At 40.1% G+C, this 16,833-nt stretch overlaps 1 protein-coding gene and 1 long non-coding RNA gene across 8 annotated transcripts in view; one reads left to right on the top strand and one right to left on the bottom strand.

Annotated features, from left to right (window-relative positions):
• Positions 1-16,833, bottom strand: part of raph1a (Ras association (RalGDS/AF-6) and pleckstrin homology domains 1a) — a 176,300-nt gene that overhangs the window by 44,441 nt on the left and 115,026 nt on the right. For all 6 annotated transcript variants that reach the window (XM_043693158.1, XM_043693154.1, XM_043693155.1 and 3 more), the window contains 3 exons: positions 11,566-11,643; positions 7,914-8,073; positions 876-997 (listed from right to left, as the gene is read on the bottom strand). In XM_043693158.1, coding sequence (XP_043549093.1) covers positions 876-997; positions 7,914-8,073; positions 11,566-11,643 — 360 coding nt within the window. The remainder of the gene's footprint in view (positions 1-875; positions 998-7,913; positions 8,074-11,565; positions 11,644-16,833) is intronic.
• Positions 1-16,833, top strand: part of LOC122551378 — a 105,736-nt gene that overhangs the window by 56,214 nt on the left and 32,689 nt on the right. The window lies entirely within an intron of this gene.

Raw genomic sequence — 16,833 nt, 5'->3', positions numbered from 1 at the left:
ACCTACATCCAGAACTTCAATCTGAGCTACAAATCTTTGCAAAACTTGCTATACAGTAAAATGGCAGGAACCTTTAGGAACATGTGATGTTGAGATGCAAGTCCATAGCTCTCTGAAAGTGGCAAGTGATCAAGGTAGTAAAAGATGATGTGCTGCATGCTTGCCTTCATTAGTCATAGCATTAAGTATGCAAATTGGCAAGTCATGTTGCGACTGTATAAATCTTTAGATAGGCCACATTTTGGATTACTGCATGCAGTTCTGGTCACCACACTTTAGGAAGGACATGGAGGCTTTGGAGAGGATGTGAAAGAGGTTTACTAGGATGTTGCGTGGATTGGAGTGTATCAGCTATAAGGAAAGATTAGACAAATGCTGATTTTATCCACCGTTCGAGTGAAAACAGAGTTACAACTTGATAGAAATATGCAAAATTATGAGAAGCATGGACAGGGTGGATAGTGAGAGTCTTGTTCCCAGGGTGGAAATGTCAAATACTTGGGGACACAGGTTTATGGCAAGGAGGGATAAGTTTAAAAGGAGACGTGTGAAGAAAGTTTTAGTTATACAGAGAATGATAGGTGCCGATGCTGCCAAGCGCGGTATAGTAATGTTTAAGGTGCACTTAGACAGATGAACAGGCAAGGAATAGAGGTATATGGCCCACGTGCAGGTAGATGGAATAAACTTAGAATAGAATCACGGTCGGCACAGACGTGGTTGCCCTAAGGGCGTATTCCTGTGCTGTACTATGTTCTATGTAATAAGATTGCTTAAGACATCAATGCAGAATAAACGCAAGTTATTTGCAGGATTGCAAACAAGAAAGTAATTCTACAACACAATGGAAGTCCAATACTTGTCAGAGGTTTTACCTGTGGATTTTTAAAAAGTGCATATTTCTCAATGCGTTCAGTAAACATGAGTTTGTTATGACTATCTCGAGTCCAGTTCAGCAAGTTCTCTACCAGATTTTCATGATCTTCAAAGATTCGCTCTGAAATTAAAAGAAAATTTAAGAGTCATGACAAAAAACTGCATTAGAAAAAGTGATGGAACATAGCAATGAAAAGGAAACAAACAACAAAACTATAAACACTGAACTTTGAGAAAATACTGATTATATGTTGCTGATAGTCAGCCAAGACCAACTCAAGTTAACTTAAGGGTTGATCAAGGCCTTCCTGCAGTTTGTACTATCTAGAAACAGGATGTTTTTAATGGTTCGTGAAGTTTTGGAGGATACTTTCTGATGATGAAACATATCCTTTTAACGATTTAGATTCAGTTGCACTTGCGGGTTCATTAGAAAGTACAAGTCCCATAGCATACCCAGATTAATATTCTGTCCCAAGACAGTTTGCCCATAAAATTGCAACATAATTTTAATAACTTTCAGAAACCATTTTCAGAGTGCAGAATAGATCAAAGGTTATCAGTGACTAATAGATCAGACCTACTTCAAATTTAAGTGAGCATGACCAAATTCAAGTTCAGTGACTTAACGTAAAGACAAAGACCTGAAGAGTTAACGGTGTTCCACTCTTCACAGATTGTGCCTGATCTGTTGAGTATTTCCAACCTCTCCTATTTTTGCCTTTGCATTAGTGTTTAACTCACTGCCTTTCATTCCAGGAATGCCCACCTTAACACACTGCTCTTCACTCAAGACAGGGAATCCATTTTTTTTTGTGGTATACATCTTCATTGCTTTTACTGTTTCCCTTCTTAACTTTGATCAGATATTTACCAAAACTAAATTTACAGTTACAGCTCTTTCCTCATCAACGGTCTCTGGCTTTGACATGTGATTGTCAGAGTCCAGAAAGTGAGTGCCCAGTTAGTGAAAGGATAGGAGTTGCAGAATTTCTTCCAAGTTGATGATGGCACAGATGTTGGGGGCACGATGGCTGTGGTTAGCACTGCTGCCTGACAGCACCAGGGAAATAGGTTCAATTCCATCCTCGGTTGGCTGCCTATGTGGAGTTTGCACGTTCTCCCTGTGTCTGTGTGGGTTTTCTGAGTGCTCTGGTTTCTGCCCACAGTCCAAAGATGTGATGGTTAGGTGAATAGGCCTTCCTAAATTACCCATAGTATCCGCTGAAGATGTTTCAGCCTAGGACATGATACTGAGGAACTCTTGTACAAATGTCCTGGAGTTGAGGTGACTGATCTCCAACAACCACAACCATCATCTTATGTGCCAGGTATGACTCCAACCCATGGAAAGTTTGCCTCTGATTCCAATTTTGCTAGGGTTCCTTGATGCCACACTCAGTCTAGTGTGGCTTTGATGTTAAGGACCGTCACTCTCATCTCACCTGAGAATTTAGCCCTTATTACCCATGTTTGAACCAAACTTGTCAGGAGCTAAGTGGAATCCAAATTTGGTGTCAGGTTATTGCTGAACAGGTACTGCTTGATAGCACTGTTGATGATACCTTCCATCACTTTACAGCTGACACTTTCACCAAAACCAGAGCTGTGAGTTACTCAAGTATGAATTTTGCAGTTTCATTATTTCCAGCATTTTGTGTTTTTATTTCTGAACACAATTATGTTCAGAAGAGAGTTTGTCTGAAGTAATGATAGGGGCACAATACTATGTTGCACTAAGTGCTATTGCATGCAGTTCCTCAATTGTCGTTTTGGAGATGGAATTAGAGAAACCTAATGAAATGAGGTGGTCAAATGCCATTTCCTAAACTAATTGGTTTCACAGAAAAAAAAAGTGACAAAACATGAGGAACTATTTAAAATCAAATCTCGTCAACTTCATCCAAATTAAAAGGAAAAATAATGAAACAATTTTGGAATTATTTGTTTTTAAGAAAAGTTCCAGCTGCATAAACTGACCTCCATGTATTTTTGATTCCCAATAAAAGACTGATTCTTTCGGCTCCTCATTAAAAAGTAGAATTAAGCTGACAACCAATTTAGGATCATCTGTCAGGTTTGCAAAGTGCCTTAATATGTAGGGCACTGTTCAATACAAACAGAAAGAACATGCAAATACACAGCCCTGTTTTAACTCAATAAAATAGATGACATTCTTTGGTTTATTTCTCAAGGCAATGCCATGATCAGAGATAAAGTGCCTATTTTAAAATTGAAACAAAACTTGACAGTTGAATGGCAGTCATCATTAATTGGTGCATTCATCATGGCAACACCTCTATCACAGTCCACTTGCCAACTAATTATCACTCTCCCCTCACATAATATAAATAATGCCTTCCCTTTACTTCAGTGCAATTTATCCTGATGAGTGTAAGGAGAAAAGCTTAACAACATGCCCTTCATCAGCAATATGCAAGTTCTGCTACCAAATGACTATAAACATTACATAACCAGAAATCTAATTTATTAAAAAAAACTGAAACATTATATTCCATTTTAAATTGATATTGTTTACCATTGTGAAGAAAAAAAACTACTGGAATAAAAGAGAATGTATCACAGGACTTGGTTCTGAAAATATTTGGACTGGGTATCATAATTATACTACATTTAGTGCTCGATCACAGCTGAAAATATAACACAAAGGAATAAGACAAGGATTGTCCTCTTGATGCCCTCACCTACACCATTCTTTTCTCTGCAAGCGTTTGCAATCTACCAAGATCCACCCATGAAGAACAGCAGCTTGGGCAAGTTAGCATGGAGAACCCAGATTTGACCTTGTAGGATATGAAATCACGTCTGATCCCACATTCAGTGTGTCCAAAGATGCACACACTCCAGTCAGAGTATCAAGAATTCTGACCAGCTTTTCCCTTCTTAGTCCATGTAATCAGTGGCCAATTGAAGGACCTACAGAGCCATTCCAACCACTGTACATGCCAGTGACTGTTGGACATTCCTTTTTATATGGGTCAATACATCTGACACTGAATTAACTTGTTCAGGAAACTGGGCAGTCTAGGTGCCAAGAGCCATTCAATGGCAATATGTCCAAAATCAAGAAGAATCAGTTTATGTACAGTTAAAGTCACATCATAGTACCTTGTAATTAAAAGGAGGGGTCTTATAGAATAAGGATCCGATAGAAGTGCTTATAATCAAAAATAGCCATGGTTTAAACATCTACTATCCTTCATGGTTGAAGAATTGACTGCAATGTTACTTACAGAACCTAATCTAATATGGAGTGTAAGAGCACCTCTATTCTCTCCCCATGTTGTGCTCAGCTTATGGCAGACCCCAATTTCTGATTTACACAACATTATTCACACAAAGTGGCACAAAGCCACTCTGAAAGATGCTACAGTTGTAGTGCCTATACCACATTTTTTTTAATCTTTCCATAATATTGCATTTCTGTCGAGATGATCCCTCTTTTATGAATTACTCAAGATTTACCCACCACAAGGATACAATTATGCAAAACCAGAACTGGATCTTTTAACTAGCTGATGGTGAAATGGAAGGTCATAGCTGGGAAAGGAAGTCTAGCCATCACAGATAGTGACTGAATTAGGAACATTCCTTTACAGACAAAAAATATGCTAAGTAAAGGGATATATTTACATGGACGATTCACACAAAAAAAAGGGTTTGATATGTTCATCTATTTTATTATTATTGTATTGCACAGTGAATGTTTTAAATTTTAATTTGCCTCATCACTTTGTAATTACACCCTAGAAGGCAGAAACCTAGAGATGCCCATAAAGGAAGCAGTGGATACAATATATTTGGATTTTCAAAAGGCACCACATATTCGGCTCCTTAATAAGAAAAGAGCCAATGATGTTGGAGGTGGTAATTAGCATGGATGGAGAATTGGCTAACGATTATAAAAGAGAGTTGATAGTGGTAGGAGTTGAGACGAATGAGAGGTAACCTTATTGAAACATTCATGATTCTTAGAGGGCTTAACAGGATAGATCCCAGAAAGGTGTTCCCTCAATGTTGGAATGTCTAGGGCCAGGGGACACAATTTCAGATTGAGAGTGCGCACTTAGTCTTAGAAATGTATAGCACAAAAACAGACCCTTTGGTCCAATTCATCCATATTGACCAGATATCCCAAATTAATCTAGTCCCATTTGCCAGTACTAGGCCCATATCCCTATAAACCCTTTCTATTCATATACCCATTCTGATTCCTTTTAAATGTTGTAATCTACCAGCCTCCACCACTTTCTCTGGCAGTTCATTCCATACATGCACCACCCGGTGTGAAAAAGTAGCCTTTTAGGTCCTTTTTAAATCTTTCCCCTCTCACCCTAAACCTATGCTCTCTAGTTATGTACTCCCCAACTCCAGGGAAAAGACCTTATCTATTTACCTTATCCATGCTCTTCATGAAAACAGCCCCAGCTTATTCAGCCTCTCCCTATAGCTGAAGACAAAGATGAGGAGGAACTTTTTCTGTCAGAGGATAGTAAATCTTTGGAATTCTTTGCTGTAGAGGCTGAATCGATATGTGGAACAGGGAATTGAGGATTATCAGTTCAGCCATGATCTTGGTGAATGGCACAGCAGACTTGACAGGCTGAATGGCCTACTGCTGCTCTTGTGTCTTATGGTCTTACACACATGGAGCTTCAGTGCATGTTGTAAAATTACTAATTTTACAAAATGCACTGAAGCTCCATGTGTGTAAGACCATAATTACTAATTTTACAAAAAAAATTGGGTGTGAACATTGAAGCCAAAGCCAGCATTTGTTGTGTGTACCCAATTCTTGATGTGTGTGGCTTGTGAGGCCTTTCAAAGAGCAATTAAGAGTCAACTACATTGTTATGGATCTGAAGTAACACATAGGCGAGACCAGGTAAGGATAGTGGATTTCCTTTCCTAAAGGACATTAGTAAACCAGATGGATTTTTAAACACAATCAATGGTAGTTTGATGGCACCATTAGCTTTTAAATCTCAGATTGAAGCCTGGAATAAAGCAGCACATGCAGTCTATAAAAGGTCTCAATTTACATTGCCACAGAAAATGTTTGTGCGGCAACATTTATATTTCCTGTATCTCCAGAACAAATTTAAATTTGTCTTAGAAATCAAACTGCCTGGAAAAATTCTTAGTTGAGGTATTGTTGGCCATTACTGTAAGTGATGTGAGTAACTTGAGGTTAGCATTGTGCCCATTCTGTTCAATATTTAAACATACAATAATATATTCCTAAATAAGCCACACGCATTTATATATTGCCATTAATGAGCATACAACTTCTCAAGCACTGTACGACCAAAGAAGAACCTTTTCAAGAATAGTCATTGTGACAATGTAGGAAAACTGACAGCTAATCTGTAAACTGCAAACTTCCCATCAACCACAAAGTGACATGACCAGATAATCAGTTTCTGTCATGCTCGTTAATGGATAAGTATTGGACAGGAAAGTTGTGACAACTCCCTTATTCTCTTCAAAATGACATCACAGTATCTTTTTGACACAACATACTTGATTGTGCAACTAGGTGTCTAACGCCTAATCTAAAAGTCTGCCTTCAGACAATACATCATTCCCTTCATACCGTAACAGTGTTAGTTGTGATTTATGCTCAAATCCTAGAAGGGGACTTCAACTGACATTTCAAGACCTGACCTTCTTGTCGGCAACTTTCCCTGTAAATTGTTTTGGTCCTGCATGGACCTCCGAGGTCCTTGTGTGCCAGTGACTTTTGGAAACAGAAACTATTCATTGGAATGCTCATCAGCTTGCACAGAGCTTCTGAGCAGCCATGTGGCTTAAAGGGAATATTGTTACAGAGCTGTAATTCAACTGCCTTGTGACCTGGGACAAGCATATCTTTAACATGTGATTTGCCAATATAAATAATTCTAAAAGATTTGATCTGTTCACCTCGGTTCCCTGATTCTTCAGCTTCACTTGTGAGATCCATACAGAGGCAACGGGTTCTGGAGTCAGAAGTCAATCCATCCACATGCCATTCAGTGCGTACAGACCTTCTGAGCAGCTATGGAGCTTAGAAGGGATACTGCTGTTCACGCATATGAAAAGAATCTTACCATTAATCTGAAAAGTTAGTAGATGTATTAACCCTGAATTCAAAATTTTTTGTGATCCCTTGAAAAATCCATTGCTTTTCACAATCCTAAGTGGAAAGTTTCCTCTGGCTGAAGGATCTCGAGTGAGGTGACACAGTCTCCATATAAAGGATAAGTCAGATTGGGAGAAGATTCTTCACACAGTGCATGTTTAGAATTCTCCAACCATAGGCTTGTTGAAACTTGGTCAGTGATTTTGTTCAAGGCAGCAATTTATAAATTTCTAGTTCCTTGTGACATCACGAGATATGGGGATTGCAGAATTAAGGACATTGAGGTAATGATCAGCTGTGATTGAGAATGATGGTGCAAGCTCATGGGGTTGAATGGCCTACCCCTGCTCCTATATTTCTATGTTCAGTCTGTGGTTTCATTCAGCTGGCACTGGGCCAAGTTTTAAGAATCACTGACTGGTATTAAAAACAGTTTTTCAATTATATTGCTATTGCTGGGTCCAGCTGAGATTTGACAACCATAAGTCATTGGTCCTCTCAACATTATATCACAAAACCAAAGCACAAATGGACACACCACTGGATTAAAATGGAGTATAATGACCAGTGTCAACTTCAATTATGTATTCTATCATTAATCTTGGGTTTTGCCTGGATAAGAGCATTTTGCGCTTGGGTATGGTGTAAGTTTGTTACTAGTTTCAATACAAGGAACAATTTAAAAAGGTGCAGTTCCTGTAGCACGACACTATCACCAGGTTTACGTGCATATACATAAGACAGTATAGAAATGGTCAACAAAGCATAGTTGATAGGTACAAAGAAGCAAAAAAAAAAAAGGTCTGAAAATATTTTCTGAAAACACCTATTCAGAAAACCAGAAGTTAATAACCAGTATATTAGATCACTTGGCTCAATTCCACCAACTCACCCATTTGAAGTTCTGGGATTGTCTCCACCAATGACCAGTCTGGGCTAAATCCACAGTGGGATTTATCCATGAGATTGTCCAGAACCTGCTTGACTGTTTGTCTTTCATCGACCATCATTGTTTTGGAGCTCTCATCAGACATGTGGACCCGTATCACCAGCTGCAAGATATGATCAAACAATTTGTCAGGCAGATGGACTTTTTACTTCATTACACATGAGTGCTTCTGATCAAATTCCCTCTAAGAAAATTGTGCAGTCCTGTAGTGGTACTAATACTTCAAACTCAATTTCAGGGCAGCAACCTAATATCTAGCCACTGCACACTTTAACACAGAAATGAACATTTATTATTTAACATATATTTTTGAATTAAAACACTATATTGAAAGGTTGAAAGTGACAAAACTTCATGCTGAATCCCCAGTAAATATGGCAACATCTGAGCTTTCATATTCACTGAACACTTTCCTCAAATTTCATAATTCAACATTCCAAATATTCTTAAATGATCAAGAAATGTGCGTCATTTTTCAGGCTGTACATTTAGACAGAATTCATACTGTCAGTCAAAACTCTACATAGTCATTTGAAATACAACATTTATGGAGTAGGAGCACCCCAATGTTTTCTGTTGCCTGTAGGAGTGTAGATGAGATCACCATCTCTCTTCCCATTCCCCAGATATCAGACCAAGAACTTGCTGATACAGTTGCCATGGATTGTCATGTATATTGTGGAGTATTTCTTTTACTTTGGTAAATATCATCTTCAGTTTAGTTCATAATGACTGTCTGAGGTTGTAGTCTGGTGAAGAAATGGAGTATAAATAGAAGATCTTCCTAAAATACAAGGCACCAGTCATATCACACCTGGAATACAGTCACTAGTTTACCAAAGTAAAAGATATTACTGGCATTATGCACAGTGCATAGAGGATACACTAGGTGGATTCTGGGTATGGCGGGATTTTCTCATGAGGAACAGTTGAGTGGATTGGGTTTATTTTCATTGGAGTTGATAAGATTGAGAGGAGACCATATTGAAACATTCTTCGGGGGCCTGATAGGGTAGATGCCGAGATTTGGTTCCTCTTGTGGTCGAGGCTGGGACCAGAGGCCATAACCTCAGTATAGGGGGTCACCCACTTAAGACCGAGATGAGGAGGGATTTCTTTTCTCAGAGAGTAGGGATTCTGTGGAATTCTTTACTGCAAAGGGCTGTAAAGGCTGAGACAGATGGATTCTTAATCAGTAATGGAATCAAGGGTAATAGGGATAAGGCAGGAAAGTGCACTTCAGGAATATCAGATCACCCATGGTCTCATTGAATGGTGCAGCAGACTCGATGGACCGAATGGCCTGCTTATGTTCCTGTGTCTTAATGCTATGACTGGGAAACTGGTGGGCAAATTATGTTTGCAGAGGCTCTGAACAAGATCGTAGATTTTCTGTGGCTCTGTAACAGAAGCTGATTGATTTTCAATTCAGACAGTGGTGCACCCTGCAGAGTATATTCAGCATTATCAGGTGTTTGAAGCTCAACATTTTCCAGGGAAAAGCAGCTCATTCTTACTGACGTACCATCACACCTTATTGAATACATGTTTAAAATTCATTCCCTCCTCTACTGACATCCACTGACAGCAGGGTGTACCACCTCCAAGTTGCACTACAGCAATTCACCAAGGAACTCAAAGCACCTTCTAATCCTGTGGTGTCTAATATCTGGAACAACAATGGCAGCAGATGCATGAGAATGCACAACCTACAGGCTCCTCTATAAACACACTCCATCCCAATACCATGCTAATAGGACAGATTAGGCCATTTGTCCAATCGAGTCTGTTCTGCCAATTGATCATGGGTGACATGTTTTTCAACCCATTCTCCTGCCTTCTCCTCTTTGTTCTGCTTACCAGTAAAGAACCTATCTACCTAACAAACACACTCAATGACTGGGCCTCCACAAACCTGTGTGTCAGTGAGTTCCAGAGATTCACTAACCTCTGTCTGAAGAAATTCCTCCTCATCTCAGTTCTAAAGGGTCATCCCTTCACTCTGAGGCTGTGCCCTCAGGTCCTAGTCTTTCCTAGATCTTCTGCACATCCACACTCTGTCTCTCAATGAGATACCCCTCATCCTTCTAAACTCCGGAGTACAGACCCAGAGTCTTCACCGCTCCTCATTTGACAATCCATTGTTCAGACCATTCTTGTGAATTTCTTCTGGACCCCCTCCAAGGCCAGCACATCTTTCCTTAGATACAGGGATCAAACTTGTTTACAATATTCCAACCGGAGTCTGATCACAGCCTTTTACAGCCTCAGCAATAAGTGTCTGCTCTTGTATTCTGGCTCTCTTGAAATAAATGCTAACTTCACATTTGCCTTCCTAACTGCCGAATGAACCTGAAGAAAGTTCTGAATTAGGATTCCCAAGTCCCTTCATGCTTTACGGATTTCTGATGCCTTTCCTCATTTAGAAAATAGTTTGTACCTCTATTCTTCCTACCCAAGTACATATCCTCACACTTTCCAATACTGTATTCCATCTGCCACTTATTTGTTCACTCTCCTAGCCTGCCCAACTCCTTCTGCAGCTTCCTTAACATTACTTGGCCCTCCATCTATTTTGGATCATCTGCAAACTTATCAACAATGCCCCCAGCTTCTTCAACCAGATTGTTATTATACAGCAGGTACAGTAGTGGTCCCAACAATGACCCCTGTGGAACTCCACTAATCACACCTAGGGGTAGGTGGTGGTGGAGTGGTAATTTTATGAGACTAGCAATCCCAAACTCCAGGCTAATGATCTAAGATCATGATTCAAATTCCATCATGGCAAGTGGTCAAATTTGAATCCAATCAAAAAATGTGGAATTAATAAGTTACCAAATGATGGCCATGTAACCATTCAGCACAGCTAGCCCATTTTCACTTACTTATGGTCACTAATATCACCTTTTCTTTTTCCTGGCATACTATCTTCTATCCCTTCATTTGCCTAATGTTGTTCTCTCTTTTGCTGGGCTCCATCTCTGCCTATTATTTTCTCTTCCTCACCATCCTTGACTCCAGCACTTGTACCACCTTTTCCTAGCTATTACCAGTTGTGAAGAAGAGTTCGTGGACAAAACGTTAACCATTTTTCTCTCCACAGATGCTGCCAGATCTGCTGACTTTCTCCAGCAGTTTCTGTTTTTGCATCGTGCAACCATTGTTCATTATTGTTAAAAAGCCAGCTGGTTCACTAATATCCTTTAGGAAAGGAAATCTGACATACTTATCTGGTCTGGTGTATGTGACTCCAGATCCACAGCAACATTGTTAGCTGCCCCTTAATGCCCCTAGAAAACGAGTCCCATCAAGGGCCAATTAAGGGTGGACAATAAATACTGGCCCAGCCAGAGACACCCACATTCCATGAACAAAAACAAATATATTGAAATTTCTTCACTGACTTTGTTTGAAGAATCATGGAACTCTTTACTTAACAGCGGTGTCGATATAGCTGCACCACACTGACCAACTTTTTAAACAGTAGGTCAACATCACTTTCAAAGAGCAAACAGGGGTGAGTAAGAAATACTTTGACAGTAACATACACATTACATGCAAATTCCACAATCAGATGTGAATCAGTCCTTACCTTTTTGATTTGTGCCTCTTTGATCTTTTCTAATGCCACCCTGATTTTTTCTGCCTTCTGCCTGGCAGCCTGCTCCTCCTGTAGAGACATAGTGAGGAAAGGAAGATGAATCAGGAGACCATAATGAACCATGGGAACACACCTTACAGACACAGCAAGGCAGAAGGGGAAGCAGCTTCCTTTGACCAACCACTACTATGCAGTGAGCTCAGGGCACATTTTAAAATCACCATCCCCAAGTCTTGCAGCATCACACAGGAAATTTAATTAGATGTTACCAATGAATGAGCTTCTCCCATATATCCTTCACTACATCTGTTTTTAACGTCTTTAATGCAATAAAATTAGCTGGGGAAAGAAAACAATCACATCACCAACAGAATTTTGGAAAGGGTGTCCCTTTGCTTTACATAATCTCTCTAGGGAACGAACTGCATTTGCTGTTAAGCAGACTATTTACTTCCAATATTGCATTCAAGACAGCAATAACCTAACATTAACACGTCTGGCTTCGTTAATCATTGAAAAATGTAATGGAAAACGTTTAAAATGGGCAAACAAACTGGTTAAAAGGATAAACTCAATTTCAGTTGTCATCCTTTTTCCAAATACTTGTCCATGAAAATCATCCTTTAGAACAGGTTGTATCAGTTTACCTGCATGTTTCAGTCAGCATGAAGTGATAACCTGACAAAGCTTCAGTTTAAACAAGCTGTGTTGTGCGAACTGAAAGCAACAGCTGGGATAATTCAGGGATATACTACCATAAACATAATCCCATGCCACAAAAGACTCTATTGCTAACATGACAATAGCTTCAGCACTATTAGCTGAGAACCTAATTAAACAAAGAGCATAAAAGCACCTCAGCATCAGGTCCCTGTGCTAACACGCTTTTAGAGAAACGATCAATTCATCCCACCTCTCTTGAATTTTACATATGTATTTAAAGACAAGTATTGTGCATTATCACATGCCAGTTAGATAATATCAGCTGGTGCAGACACTTAGGAATAAAGTAGGATTTTTATTATTCTGACTTTATAAACTGTCAACTTTGTTCAATATCCCTGCCTGAGACCAGGGGCCTCTTGAGGGTGGGTGAGGGGGATGGGGTTCCAAGCTTCAATCTCAAAGGGAATTCACTGATGTGCATCAATAAGCTTTTGCATTGAACCATAATCAGAACTAGAAGGCTAAATATAGATATAACAATCCATACTTGTGCACTGTCTACAAACTATGACAGTCCTTACTTTAGGTGCTCAAATCAAAAGTCGTTCCTGACCATCTAATTTGCTAGTTGTATGCAAGGCCCTTTCTTCTCTTGAGGCATACATCCTAAAGGGACAGCCCAGCAGCTGCACTGCCAGTAGACTAGGAAGAGCCAGCCCAGTGTTAAAAGAATAGACGAGAGAGAGATTAAGGGGCAAGAGAAAGAGGAAATCCATTCAACATTTAAAACAAGTTCAAAACTTCCCTGATAACAACGCAATGCCAGTTAATGTCAGATTTCACATTCACCAGAATCAAATACTCAGTTTGTTGAGTTAAGAGATAGTACCTGTGAAAAAGGGATCATGTGTAATAAATCCTCCATCATGAATTTGTTTGCTTTTCTCCCCTTTACTGCTGAAGGCACAGAGTCTTGTTAGGGTACATTTTTAGTGCTATCAGTTGATCCTAAATTTCAAGCAATACTATTCAATATGATCAGTAGCAAATTCTTTGGCCATGGAGTGTATCATAACTGAGTGCGCTGTTCATTGGATTTCCATACTCCCTGGGAAGAGAGAATGTCTTTGGGCAGTGAGCTCACTGACCACAAAGCTAATTTTAACAACACTGCCATTCAGCTGAGATTAATGAACTCAACACAATTCAGAATTAGCCATGTGGGGCTCATGTGGTGCAGTAGTAGTGCCCCTACCCCCTTACTGGGTGACCCAGGTTCAAGTCCCACCTGCTCCAGTGATGTGTAATAACATCTCTGAGCATGTTGACTTGGGGAAAATAGGTTACATCACCTACAGGAGCCCTTTTGTGGCAGAGGAAGAAGAATTAGCCATGTGGGGCTCATGTGGTATAGTGGTAATGTCCCTAACCCTGGACTGAGAGAACTGGGTTCAAGTCCCACCTGCTTCAGAGGTGTGCAAAATCATCCTTGAACAGGTTGCTTAGAAAAATAGGGTTAAATTGAAAAAAAAATTGGCAACGTGGGGCTTATGTGATATAGCGGTCGTGTCTTTATCTCTCAACTAGGAGTCTTGAATTCAAGTCCCACCTTCTCTAGAGTGTGTAATAATATCCCTGAAATAGAGGATTAGGAAAATATCCCAAAGGGAAACGTTTAATAAAAACTAGCCATGTTTGCACAGGTCACTAATTTCTTTAATTAATCAACTGGAGAATGCACCCTCCTATCTTTTGAATTTGATCTTTTTTTTAAAAAAAAGAGAGTTAGATTCAGAAACAGAAGGAACATGTTTCCTGTAATGATTTGGTTAGATTGTCATGAAGTTGACCTAAGCCAGGGTGGTATTTTTTAAAAATTCATTCAAGGGATGTTGCATCACAGGCTAGGCCAGCAAATTATTGTCAATCCTAATTTCCGAAACTTGGTATGGATGATAAGGTCAAAAATGTCTACCCAAATATTGATGCCTTATCCTCAAATGAGGAAAATTCGACAGGGAGATCTCTTCACAGCATGTAACATCCAACAACCTGCAAACATTAATAAGTCAAACAGCTGGTGCAAACGCACAGCTAACTACACTACCAAAGTCTAATACTACATTATCAGCCTCTGCCCAAATTTAGCTGCAGACGATGGAGACACAGGACACAGAGTCAGAATCAATCTCAACCAAAAAAAAAAATCCAGGCGCCCAGTTAACATGCTGCTGAGCTCCCAGAAAGGAAGAATTATTGCAACCTGAAAATGCTAGTCTCACTTTCTTTTCAAGGAATTTCAGCAAGCCCCAATACTTAATCAGCAGATTTTTGTCAGGCAGGCAAACCCTCAGAATGGTCTTGCCTCCATCTACAATATGTGTAGATGAATTTGCAGGCTTTTTTATTCCAGCATTTCCTTTAAAGGGGAGATGGTGATATAATGGTTATGTCATTGAACAAGATTTGGAAGTGCCAGTGTTAGACTGGGGTATACAAAGTTAAAAATCACAATACCAGATTTTTGGCCAATGGGTTTATTTGGAAGCACTAACTTTTGAAGCGCTGCTTGTTTATCAGGTAGTTGTCCACCTGCTGAAGAAGCAGCCCTCCGAAAGCTGGTGCTTCCAAATAAACCTGTTGGACTATTATCTGGTGTTGTGTGATTTTTAATGTCATTGAGCAAATAATCCAGGGTTCAGGCTAATGGCCTGGAGACAGGAGTTCAAATCTCACTGCGGCAGCTGGTAAAATTTGAATTCTATTAATGAGCCTGGAATATATAGTTTAGTAATAGTTTCACGAAACTATTAAATGTAAAAGAAACTCATCTCATTCACTGAAATCTACCATCTTCACCAGTCTGGCCAGATATGTAGTTCTCAACCCACTTAAATCAACTCTTAAAATGACCATCTAAAATGGTGTAGCAAGCAAAATGTGTAGAAAGCTGCTCAGTTCAAGGCCAATTTGGAATGGCCAACAATGGGGCGGCACGGTGGCACAGTGGTTAGCACTGCTGCCTCACAGCGCCGGAGACCCGGGTTCAATTCCCGCCTCAGGCGACTGACTGTGTGGAGTTTGCACGCTCTCCCAGTGTCTGGGTGGGTTTCCTCCGGGTACTCTGGTTTCCTCCCACAGTCCAAAAACTGTGCAGGTCAGGTGAATTGGCCATGCTAAATTGCCCGTAGTGTTAGGTAAGGGGTAAATGTAGGGGTATGGGTGGGTTGCGCTTCGGCGGGTCGGTGTGGACTTGTTGGGCCGAAGGGCCTGTTTCCACATTGTAATGTAAAAAAAAAATGCTGGTCTTACAAGCAATGCCCACATCCCATGAATTTAAAAAAATTGTACTCTTTAATTTATACTGTCTCTCCTTATTTTTCAATGAACCACTTCACAACTCTGCATTAAATTTCACCTGCCGTTTCTGTGAAATCTGTGAACTCCCTTTTCAAAAGTGCTACCAACATCCTCATTTTATTGCAAATATAGTAAATTGTAAGGTTCAGTTTGCTTAACTCTGATGGGCAAACCTCCTGGGATTGATCAAGTCTTAGGAAGGTATTCAAATTTCTCCCAAAGGCAGTTCTTAGCAGGGAGGGCTCTGGCAGTGCACTTCTAATTATTTGTGGCTATGATCTATTGAAAGTATTCAATCCTTGCCAGAAAAGACGACCACAGATGCTGGTTTCTCATAAAGTAAATAAAACTGACATGGGCCAAGTGCAGTCAGAATAGTCAACCTTAGTCAAGCCTTTAAATGACAGCTATACAAAGAGGATTCCAGTATGATGCACTGAACAGTGATTATGAATGATAAGACTTGCTAATTCTGACCCCCCCCCCCCATCTCTTAGCTACTAGAATTATATAAGAGTTCAATGACAAGCCCCAAATGGTCTACAGACCAGCTTGATGTACAAATGGGGAGAGCTCTACTGCCGTATTGGATAGTTTGCAGCAGCAATTTTTCTTCAAGTCTTCTCCTGTTTTAAATTCTCCATGTGTCAAATTCCCAATCTCAGCCAGTCAGAATTTCCTTTCCTTGTTCCTTTCACCTTCCTGGAAGGAAAATGCCTTGGAGGCTCCTCTCAACAACAAACAGCTGCTCAAGAATAAAGGGGACTCAAGATGAAACAGCAAGGAAATACCGAAAAAATGTAAGTTTCCTTATGTTTCAAACTGTTCAGTTCAGTTCCTCAAATTTGTCAGATAATGAAGCACTCTGTACCGACAGACATTTAAGGTTGGGTTAACAAGTGGCAAGGAATATTTGAACCATATTGTGGTGAACAATGACAACCTCCAAAAAAAAAAGTCTTAACATCTTCTGCTAACACTCAGCGCCATTATCATCATCAAATCTCCCCTCCATTCTGGGATCATAGAACATAGAACATTTCAGCACAGTACAGGTCCTTTGGCCCTTGATGTTGCAACAACCTGCAGGTGTTGCAGGTTTTACAGTTCCTGCGGTGGCAGGGGAAGGTGCCAGGATGGGAGGGTGGGTTGTAGGGGGGAGTGGACCTGACCAGGTAGTCACGGGGGGGAACGGTCTTTGCGGAAGGCGGAAAGGGGTGGGGAGGGAAATAT

This window comes from Chiloscyllium plagiosum, chromosome 7 (genome assembly GCF_004010195.1).
Source record: "Chiloscyllium plagiosum isolate BGI_BamShark_2017 chromosome 7, ASM401019v2, whole genome shotgun sequence".
Classification (NCBI taxonomy): Eukaryota; Metazoa; Chordata; class Chondrichthyes; order Orectolobiformes; family Hemiscylliidae; genus Chiloscyllium; species Chiloscyllium plagiosum.
This window is presented reverse-complemented; position numbering and strand designations above follow the sequence as displayed.